At 47.1% G+C, this 10,480-nt stretch overlaps 1 protein-coding gene across 5 annotated transcripts in view; it reads right to left on the reverse strand.

The window, feature by feature from the left end:
• The window catches only part of SH2D4A (SH2 domain containing 4A), a 73,986-nt gene extending 63,837 nt beyond the window's left edge, over positions 1 to 10,149 (reverse strand). The window contains exons 1-2 of one of the 5 annotated variants that reach the window (XM_032618379.1): positions 9,981 to 10,149; positions 4,495 to 4,869 (exon numbers count right to left, since the gene is read on the reverse strand). In XM_032618379.1, coding sequence (XP_032474270.1) covers positions 4,495 to 4,675 — 181 coding nt within the window. In that variant the 5' untranslated portion in view covers positions 4,676 to 4,869; positions 9,981 to 10,149. Of the gene's footprint in view, positions 1 to 4,494; positions 8,852 to 9,084; positions 9,276 to 9,393; positions 9,854 to 9,980 lie in introns of those variants that run through there. The other 4 variants (XM_032618378.1, XM_032618377.1, XM_032618380.1 and 1 more) reach the window with 4 other exon arrangements.
• Between the last annotated feature and the right edge of the window lie 331 nt (positions 10,150 to 10,480).

Genomic DNA, 10,480 nt, shown 5'->3' on the forward strand with positions numbered 1-10,480 from the left:
AATAGATATACACACGAAAAAGAAAAAAGAATCCAAACATAACCCAAAGACAGTCATCAAATCATGAGAGAAGAACAAAAGAAGAAAGGGTGGGGGGGAAGACCTAAAAATAAGAATCCAAAACATTAACAAAATGGCAATAAGAACACACATATTGATAATTACCTTAACTGTAAATGATGGACTAAATGCTCCAACCAAAAGACGTAGGCTGGCTGAATGGATGTAGAAACAAGACCCATATATATGCTGCCTACAAGAGACTCACTTCAGATCTAGAGACACATACAGATTGAAAGTGAGGGGATGGAAAAAGGTATTCCATGCCAATGGAAAACAAAGCAAAACAAAAGCCAGAGTAGCCATATTTATATCAGATAAAATAGACTTTAAAATAAAGACTGTTGGGCTTCCCTCGTGGCGCAGTGGTTGAGAGTCCGCCTGCCGATGCAGGGGACATGGGTTCGTGCCCCGGTCCAGGAAGATCCCACATGCCGCGGAGCGGCTGGGCCCGTGAGCCATGGCCGCTGAGCCTGCGTGTCCGGAGCCTGTGCTCTGCAACGGGAGAGGCCACAACAGTGAGAGGCCCGTGTACCGCAAAAAAAAATTTTTTTTAATTTAAAAAATAAAATAAAATAAAATAAAATAAAGACTCTTATAAGAGACAAAGAAGGACACTACATACTGAGCAAGGGATCAATCCAGGAAGAAAATATAACAACTGTAACATTGTTACAGTTGTATATGCACCCAACGTATGAGCATCTCAAAATATAAGGCAAATGTTAACAGACAAAGGAGAAATTGACAGTAATGCAATAATAGTACAGGACTTTAACACACCACTTACAGCAATGGACAGATCAGCCAGACAGAAAGTCAATAAGGAAACACGGGCCTTAAATGACACATTAGACCAAACAGCCTTAATGAACATACAGAGGGCTTTCCATCCAAAAGCAGCAGAATACACATTCTTTGCAAGTGCTCATGGAACGGTTTGCAGGATAGATCTTGTGCTAAGCCACAAAACAAGTCTCAGTAAATTTAGGAAAACTGAAAACATATCAAGCATCTTTTCTGACCACAATGCCTTGAGACTAGTTATATCAGTTTTTCACAACAGAAGTTCATTACTCCCTTAAATTTAACACTTGGAACAATACATTTTACATCACAGTGGTTCCTCTTTGACTACAGAAAAGGAAAAGATCTGAGAGTCTTTCTCCACTTCCCCTATAAAGACAGGTCTCCTCTGTGTCTCATCTTGCTCTGTCTTTGGTGATCAAGTCACAGAAAGTCAAGGCTGTGTTATCATGGCTGGGGCTCCCCAGGCTGAACAAGGCCCCAGCTGCTGCTTGTTGAGCCCTCAGGATGCGTTCCTCCTCGACGGTCTGGCTGACTTAAGTGCTACTTTTCCTTAGTGGTTCATAGCTGGGCTGTGGCTTTGAGCTTGTCCTTTTCTTGGCTCATAAATATATCTATGTCCACCCCATTCCTTTACCATTCTAGCTCACCACTTAGCAGTTCTTTCACTGTCATCCGGTCATTTTTTTCTCTATATAACCTACTGTGGTGAGTTTTCAAAAAGCATCACTAGACTTTTAGTGATAACTAGCATATTGTGTATTCTAGGAGCCTGTCCACCTTATAGTAATCCTCAGGCTAAAGTAGGAGAGGCTAAAAAACAATCAGAAGTATAGATTTAACTCAGTAATAGATCAGAAAATCATTTCAAAATGTAGCATGAAAATATGATTGTTAGAGAGGGACAGAATTCTGGACCTCATCTGCCTGCTGGGGCATAACGAGAGGGCGGAAGCTGCAGGGTCCAGTCTGGTAGCCGCTGGCCACAGGTCACTACTGAGCACACGAAATGAGGCTGCTCTGGGCTTAGGTGTGCTAGACAGGTAAATGACCAGAGACTTGGTAGGAGGAAAATTAATGCAAAATACCACATTAATACTTTTATATTCATTATATATTGATATCATATTTTGGGCATCTTGGGTAAAATAAATATATTAATTTCACCTTTTTCTTTTGATTCTTTTCTGATTTTAATTTACTTTTTAAAATTTTTATACAATTTTAAAGGTTACACTCCATCTACAGTTATTACAAAATATTGGCTCTATTCCCCGTGTTGCACACTACACCCTTGTAGCCTGTCTTACCCCCAGTAGTTTGTACCTCCCACTCCCCCTCCCCTACATTGCCTCTCCCCCCAACCGGTAACAACTAGCTTGTTCTCTACGTCTGTGAATCTGCTTCTTTTGTTATATTCACTAGTTTGTTGTATTTTTTAGATTAGTTAAGTGATCATTAAAAAAGTATGTTGACATACACCTATTCCACTGTGTAAATCAACATACATTTTTTATGATCACTTAACTTATAAAGTAACATAGGTTTTTGATGAGGTAGATTCAAACCCTGCAAAGGAAGAACTTAGGCAAAGAAACGGAAATTATTGTCTTAAGTCAGCACGAGGAGGACAATTCAGCAAACATGAGAAGCCCAAAGTGTTTCAAAGAGCCTGGGCCAACGATTCCAGGGGCAAGAACCCTTCTGCTGTCACCAGGCTTCAGAGTCACGCACCACATCTGTGTGTTATGTTCACAACCAGCATGGTGCCCAGTGGCCTGGTTATACCTGGTAAACTCTGACTGAAGGATGCAAGGAAATGAAGGAGCCAGTTCGGAAAGATAAAAGCTCCTGCTTCAGTTTGGACGCGTTACCTCTAGAAGGAAAAACAAGTATCTATTTGGAGAGTGTAGGGTACTGTGAAACCCAGAAGATCTGGGCACTAACTGGTGGTGTGACCTTGCATTTATTACTGAACTTCTCTGATTCTAAGATTTTCCATCTGTAAAACAGGACAACTGATACCTATTTTGCAGAAATATTGTGAAGATGACGAATAATGTAAGTAAAAGTGCTTTGCGTGGTGTCTGACAAAACAGGTGTTTAATAAATAGCTGCCATGATGATAGTAATAATAAAAGAGATGCTCATATTTATTTCCGTATCACCGTAAAGGCTTGATTCTAAAAGATGCCGCATGCTGCAACTAAAGATCCCGCATGTCACAACGAAAATCCAGCACGCAGCAACGAAGACCAGCGCAGCCAAATAAATAAATATTTAAAAGAAAAATAAAGGCTTAATTGGAAAAAGGTTTCAATGAAAGGCAGTACAAGGTAAAGGTCACTAAACTGACTTCCTTTTTGAGTCTGTGTATACAAGTTAGATTCATGTTCTCAATCTTTGAAACCCTGAATGGTTTTATCAAATTTAATTTTTCATGGCTTAATGAAAAATGAAGAGAGATTGATCTTGAATACCTCTCTGTGAGTGACCTTGAAAACTGTGTTGTTTTTTTCCAAATGATAACATTTTATTACAAAAAAAGCATCCCAAATATAGGATTTCATAAACACTGATAAGTGAACAAGTGCAACTTTAAAAGTAAATACAAAGTAAAGAGGCAAAACCTACAAGCATTTTGCCTTTAAGAGAAAATGTAATGCTCTCCTACAGAGGTGATCCCACCCAGAGCACAAATGTGGCTCCATCTCCTGTAAAGACATCAGGTTTGCTTTCTGAACTATGCCCAGTTTAACAATTTCAAAATGATAGCAAGAAGTGACATGGAATAAATCACTAAGACCAATTAACTTTCTATTGACTATTACTCAATAAAGGCTCCCCATCACACTTTGACAATTTAAAGCCGAAAACTGTGCTTTTTTTAAACAAAATAGGAATTCATCCATAACAGAATGTGCGTGTGTGTGTGTGTGGGGGGTGTTAATGTGTGCTTTTCCACATCTGTGTGTGTATATGCTTTAAGCCTGATGTACAAGGAATTCCTCCTCACCCATGGTCCCAAAAGGCCTTCTCAAGTTACCAGGGATTCCTTGAGTCAGGAAGACGTAGTACATCTGAAAAATAATCTCACACTAAAAAATTAGTATTATGACTTTTTTCCTGTTAGTAGTATTTGCATTTTAAGAGTGAATCTCCCTAAAAAAGAAAACTCAAAGAAATATCTCTTAGAATCTAGGAAATGCAAACAGCACTGCTACAAAGATTTTGACACAAAGACTTTGTATGCTGGTAGCAGAATATTAGTTGTCTGTGACAATATGGGGATGGAACTCTTCCTTAATTCCCCTCAGGTCCAGCTCCACGGGTGACTTTTTACTGCAGCTTAAGATCAGCCTGGTTTTGAGTAAGAGATCTGCTTTTGGCCTCACAACTCCAGGGTAATTGCCATGTGCGTGCATGTGTGTGTGTGTGTGTGTGTGTACATGCACGAGCATGGAGACTTCAAGTCAATAAACTGCACCATTAAAATCTCAGTAACACTGAGGGTCCACCTGCCAAATTAGACCTCACACCTGGCTTGCTTCTGACTGGTGTGAAACGTGGGAAAGAGCGGGGAGGCATCCCATGTGCAGGCTCCCAGGCAAGGCGGGCTCCGCTTACCTTTCTTTGGTCTGGGTTTCACTGGCAAGGACTCCTGTTTTTCCATTGCTGCTTCTCTTTCTTTCCATCGGCGGACCTGCTCCTCCCTCATCTTGAAGAACAGGATCTGTTTCTGTTCTTCGCTGAGCTCTGCCAGCAGATCAGGATCTATGTACATCTCCGACAGTATCTGTTTCAGCATCTTTGCAAGGGTGGAGTCTTTTACACCTGTGGCAAAAGTTCTTGAAAATGGTTTCCAGGGCTGCCTTCACCTGGGCTGGCCCTGGGAGGCACCCACAGACCTTCCCCGAGACTCGAGGGGCTGGGACAGTAATTCAACAAACTGGCTCTGGGTTCCTGGCACCAAGCATCCTGTCCAAAACGCCACTCATGAACCTGCAAAGAGCAACAGGCAAAATGCAGGCCGTGTTAAAATGTGCAGACATGGGGCCAGGACAGGCTTAGGAATAAAGCTTGGAGGAAATACAGTATTGCTTTTCATTTCACAAGAAAGCTGAAGCAAGCTTTGTTAAGAGTTTGTGTAACCTGTATCCTGTAATTTCCAAAGATACTTTATCAAAAAACAAAACAAACCCTAACAGGTCAATCTCAGGGAAACAAAAAATGAACAGAGGTTTGGCCTTCTCCCAACTAAGCAAACATACTATTACCTCAGAGCCCAACAAACCACTACGTCCATGGCTAAGAACAGAGTTAAAGAGACAAAGGCACAGGGAAAAATTAAAAGAAGTTATTTCAAAAGGAAATACCGTTTTTGAGATTTCTCAGAATTACCCACCCAGACCCAAACCAAACCTAAGCCATGCTCAAGGAAGGAAAAAGAAGAAATAAACATTAGACCACAGTGCCATTTTCCCATTTCTCCTTAAAAGTAGCACTAAATAAACACAATTATGTACTTTCATCTTCACAAAAGGACAATACAATGTTCAGACAACACACTAGAACCATGAAAACTGTGCAGGTGCAGGAGAGAACATTCATGTACATTTTGGAAGGTCACCAGGTTTTAGGTGTACCTCTTCCAGATAACCTAATTTAATAGGATCTAAATTTACAGACCAGATAAACTGGGGGAGTGGAGGTGACCAGGCTCATCACAAAGGGTCCTGGCTCTGTAAGAGAGTTTCTCAGAGGAAGGAACCTTGGACCTAAGCACACAGGTTGTTTCATGGGGGTGCCTACCCCACTGCGGTTTCATTCTACTTTACATGTTTCTATTTGGTCTATTTAAAAAAATATACCAAACCTTCATATTTTTGTAATCAGAAGGAAATAATGTATAGATTTCCATTCTGAAAAAAAAAAAGATGTTTATTTGGTTCCAGTATAATAGGATACACAAAAAAAGCTTACTTATTTCGACTTTCCAGGATCACCTATGTTCTAAGAAACTGACGAATCCTTTTGTGCTTACAATGCCTCAATAATCCCACCACCTAGCCACACCCTCTCAAATATCTTTTTCTCCAAACTAAGTTCAAATGCTCTTAAACCTCAGACTAGTCACTTAGCCACACCATGGCTCTCCCAGTTCCATCACCTGGTCCTTCTCCAGCCAGACTGTGATGCTCCTCTCACCCCTGGGAGGCCCCTGCAGCTTCACCTTTTCATACTCCTCCTCACGCATCTGTTTCTCCATTTACACCCGTCTTCCGAGAGAAGCATGAGCAACAGCCCAAGAGCCAGGGTACCCAGAGTGGTTTGCATACACAACACATAGCTCGATTCACTAACGAGTCATTGTATAGCAGGGACCTTTACTGAGGCTACCACGACTCCCGTTAACTGCATCCTACAATCTGCCGCATTCAACTACCAAAACTCAAATGGAACACAACGTTACGAGAAAATTTTAATTAAAGGCACTGTCTGACTTTAACTCAGTCAGCCATGCCCGCCCCCGGCTCCCTGGCTAGCTTTGTATTTTGCTTTGAGGTGATCTTCAAAGGCTGTAACGGCCACAGTACTGAAGTTCTGTGATGCTTTCTTGACTCTCGGGTCTCACAGCTTCTCCAGGGGTGGGCCAACTAAATCCACACTAAAGGGTGGTTTCCTGAGGCTGAGCTCTTATCTGTAGGTGTCAGAACCGCAGAAAGAATGCAGGTCCTCAGCTCACTGGACTCCGGTGCTCCCAGACCAAGTGGTAAGAAACCAAAGTGAAAGAGTCCTTGACATTCCGGTAAATGTCCTTATGCTGGCACGTTCCTTGAGCAGGGGTTGACTTTCACAGAAATTAAACATGGGGAGGGGAGCAGCCCAGTGAAGCTGGAGGCTTCCACTCTGTTTCCCAGTTTGAATCGGGTGACTCCCAGCAACAGGGACAGTGTGGGTTGAGCCTAAAAACTAAAACCCTGAAAGGGCCAAATCCCCCCTCCCCCACTTCCCCACCCAGAGCGCTCCTGGTCACAAGTGCTGACACCTGCCGCGCAGCCACTACCTTGAGCGCTTGACATGCAGTAACTAATGAATCTTTGCCATAATCTTGGAGATCAGTCCCTCACTATCCCCATTTTATAGAAGATGGAAAGGCGTACGCCGGGCGGTCTGGCTCCAAGTCAATGCAGCAGAGTCTGTGAACCCAGAATCAGAGCATCATCGGGATGCGGTACAACTGGTGAAGTTTTAGAATGAAAACCAGCAAGTTCTCGCGAGAGCGGAAACGAACCGAAAGCACATGAAGCAGGGTCCCTCTCGGGGGCAGAAGCCTCACCCCTGCAACTGCAGGTGAGCTCAGGGGAGGCCAGGTATTGAAAAGCCCCCACCCCAGGAAGGACAGCGGGAAATGACCGCCATGCCGGCCCAGGCGTGGACGATGCTGCCCACGGCATTCACCGGGCACTCAGTCTCCTTGGCTCCCCCTCTCACTGTCCCTGGGACCAGCGCGGGCGGGCCGTGGGGTGCAGGGCTGCTCTGCACCTCGGGGATGACACGTTCAATCTCTCACAGCTTCCATTTTGTGCTGTTTCGCCTTTTGTAGCAAACATGGGTTTTTTTGGCATTAAAGATAACTAATGGCCCTTAAGGGAGAGACACTGGCTTCCCTCTGTCCTCAGAGAAAACTTGGGGACCCAGCTGACAACATGCTTGTGGGGCGAGGCTGCTGAATAATATGCACTGCCTGCCACGCTGAGGCTGTGGACTCCCAGTGGTGTGAACGAACGCCTTCCTCAAATACAGCTCAGGCCACTTACGGGACGGCCAGCTCTGCCTTGCGGGCTGTGTGTCTCTGGGCTGTCACTTCACTTCCCTGTAGGGAGTTTCCTCACCGTGAAATGAGCCTGAACTGTGACTCTTTGTAATCTGAGGTCTAGGCCATATAATCTAGCGGGGAGTTACGGAGACAAGTGGAGCCGGGGTAGAGGAAGTAGAAATGAGGAAATTAGCTGACCAGGGTTTCCCCACTTTATCCCGGACAATCAGTGCTGCTAGTGATTCAAACGGGCATGACTTTCTGTGTCTAACACACTGAGGGCAGCAGGCTTCCACTTATGCAAGATCCAGTAAAAAGGAAAGCTCGGCTAACTCAGTTTTCTTCTTGTACAACACTTTTCTTAAAAGACAGAAATGACAAGCAACAAGTCCACATCTGCTACTTTTTCCAAAAATAAATTTCTAATGGTTCACAGTTGTCTTTCAGGATGCCTAGAGATGTGGCCTAGCTCTCACACTTTCCAGAGCCACTGTCCTATTTTTTTTTAATTGTATTTTTAATGACTCTGAGACTTTACCCCAAATGCCAGAGATACAGCCAAATCAATAATAAAAATAGTGTGATATGGATGGTATAACTTTAATGGTAAGAATATAGTTTGAATTGTAATTCTTTTAAAACAGCCAGCTCTGTTTTCAGACTTTCTGTTACCTTACTCAACTTTATGTTATTAATCTATCTGCACAAGGGCTATCTTTGAGGATAAAATGAATTGCCAAGGGTGACAGCAATTTGGTAAATTTTGTAAATATACACCCCTCTTCAGAAATTTGAAATCACTGTACACGGATTTACCCAGAAACTGCACTCATGCCAGATCTATGCCCGCATACGCCTTCCACTTACTTCTTCACTCAAAAAAAAAAAAAAAAACTTGTATCCAAGTCGTTGTTCTATCAAGCAGGCAGTCAAACAAAGCCCTTTAGGAGGCGAGTAGGGACTAAGTTTAGAAAGAGGGGAGCTCGCCTGCCTCCTTCCTGTGACTCTGGCGGGGGAAAGACGACTCTGAGCGAACCTGCACAGTGACTCGCCGCTGCCCCTAACGCCACCCCGGGGGCGCCCGGCGAACCCGAGGGCGGGGGAAGGTCACCGCCGGGCCGCCTGCGGCCACCGTCCGGGCCCGTCTTCTGGGGGCGGCGCGCCCACCCCGGGCCCCGCGCCTTTCCCCCGCACCCACGGCGCCCTCGAAGGAGGGAAGCGTCCCCGCCGCCCGGCCCGCGCGCGCCCGGCAGGCCGTCCTCCCCCGCCCGCGACCCCCACGCGACCCCACCCCGCCGCCCGCGCGCTCCCTCCCGGGCAGCCCCGCGCGCGCCCCTCGGGGACCCGGCCCGGAGCCGGAGCTGCCTGTGCGACCCGCGGCCCCGCGTGCCCCTCACCACGACCACCGGCCTGGCCCTCGGCGCCGCAGCTCTCCCGCCGTTGCTGCGACACCGGACACCCGACACCGGACACCGCTCCGCCGGCACCTGAGCCCGCCGGGCGGAGGAGCGTGGGGCCGGCCGGCGGGACCCGGACCCGCGGGAACCCCCGCGCTCGCTGGCTCCTCCCGGCCCTTCCCGGCCGCCTCCAGCCTACGCGGGGCTGGGCCGCCCGGGGCCGTCGGGCGCCGAGGGAGGGGAAGGCGTGGGCCGAGCACGTCCCCGCCCGCGCCGCCCGTGGTCCAGGCCCGCCCGGGCCGCCCGCACCTGCGGCCGCCGGGGCTCATCCCTCCACGCGTGTCCCGCGGGCCGCGGCAGGTCCCGGCCGGGCGCCGGGCGTCCTGGCAGGTGGGGCCCAGGCAGGCGGGCGGGACCTTCTCAGCTGCACGGGCTGAGCTTCTGCTATGGCGTCGCTGGAGCTCACTTTTTTTTTGTTTCTTTCCCTTTTGTTGACCTGAAGTAAATTATCAAACTCTCTGGCGCTTGTCCGTATGGGTGTGGCTTCGTAGGGAGCCAGGACCAAGGAGGAGAAAGGTTGGAAAAGATGAAGACAGCGGAGAGAGGGGAGAAAATGAAAGAAACGCGGCGAGAAGGAAAGAGGGTAAAGGAAGGCCGTGGACTGTGGCCAGGCCAGGTCGGGGTGTCGCACGGAGGAGGAGCTGGCTGCGGACGGAGAAGGAAATCTGGGAGGACAGTTCAGCAGAAGCAGAGCGGAAACGTTGGAGGGCATTTTTACGTCTAGAGGAACGTTCAGAATGTGTGAAGCAAACAGCCTGCTTTGGTGACGCCCAGGTCGCAGGTGTCCGGGAGAGAGGCTGTAAACGGCGAGTGTGGACCTCGTCTACGCAGCCCACCTGACTTGCTCCTTCAGAAATGAAACCCATTTCTAGCCTCTCCAGACCTCAGAAGATACTCAAAGGTAGAACCTGGAGGCAGAGGTCAGGACTCCCTAGGAGCTATTTAAGAACTATTCTAGGGATCCTATCAGGGAAGAATTTCTGGTTGGGTTTGGTTCCCACTGCTTATTAAATGAATGGCATGTAGGGTGTTTCTGGCTGGAGTGTCATTTCCGGCCCCCCCCCCGCCCCCAGCTAGCTGCTGTGGCCAACTCAGAGTGAACCCTAACACTGTATGGTGGAGCAGTTGAAGAACTACGAAGTTAGCATTTGACACATCCGAGAAGCATTTAATGAATACCTGCTGGGTGCCAGGCCCGTCGTGACACTGGGACCCACAGGGAGCAGACAGCCGGGCCCTGCTGCTGTCCTCGGGGCAGCACTGCCTTGTACAGTAGCTGTGTGTATGTTTTATGCCTCTTTGAAATCATAAACGTGATGCCAGGACTGATCCCAGG

The sequence above is a fragment of the Phocoena sinus genome, chromosome 21, assembly GCF_008692025.1.
Source record: "Phocoena sinus isolate mPhoSin1 chromosome 21, mPhoSin1.pri, whole genome shotgun sequence".
Taxonomy (NCBI): domain Eukaryota; kingdom Metazoa; phylum Chordata; class Mammalia; order Artiodactyla; family Phocoenidae; genus Phocoena; species Phocoena sinus.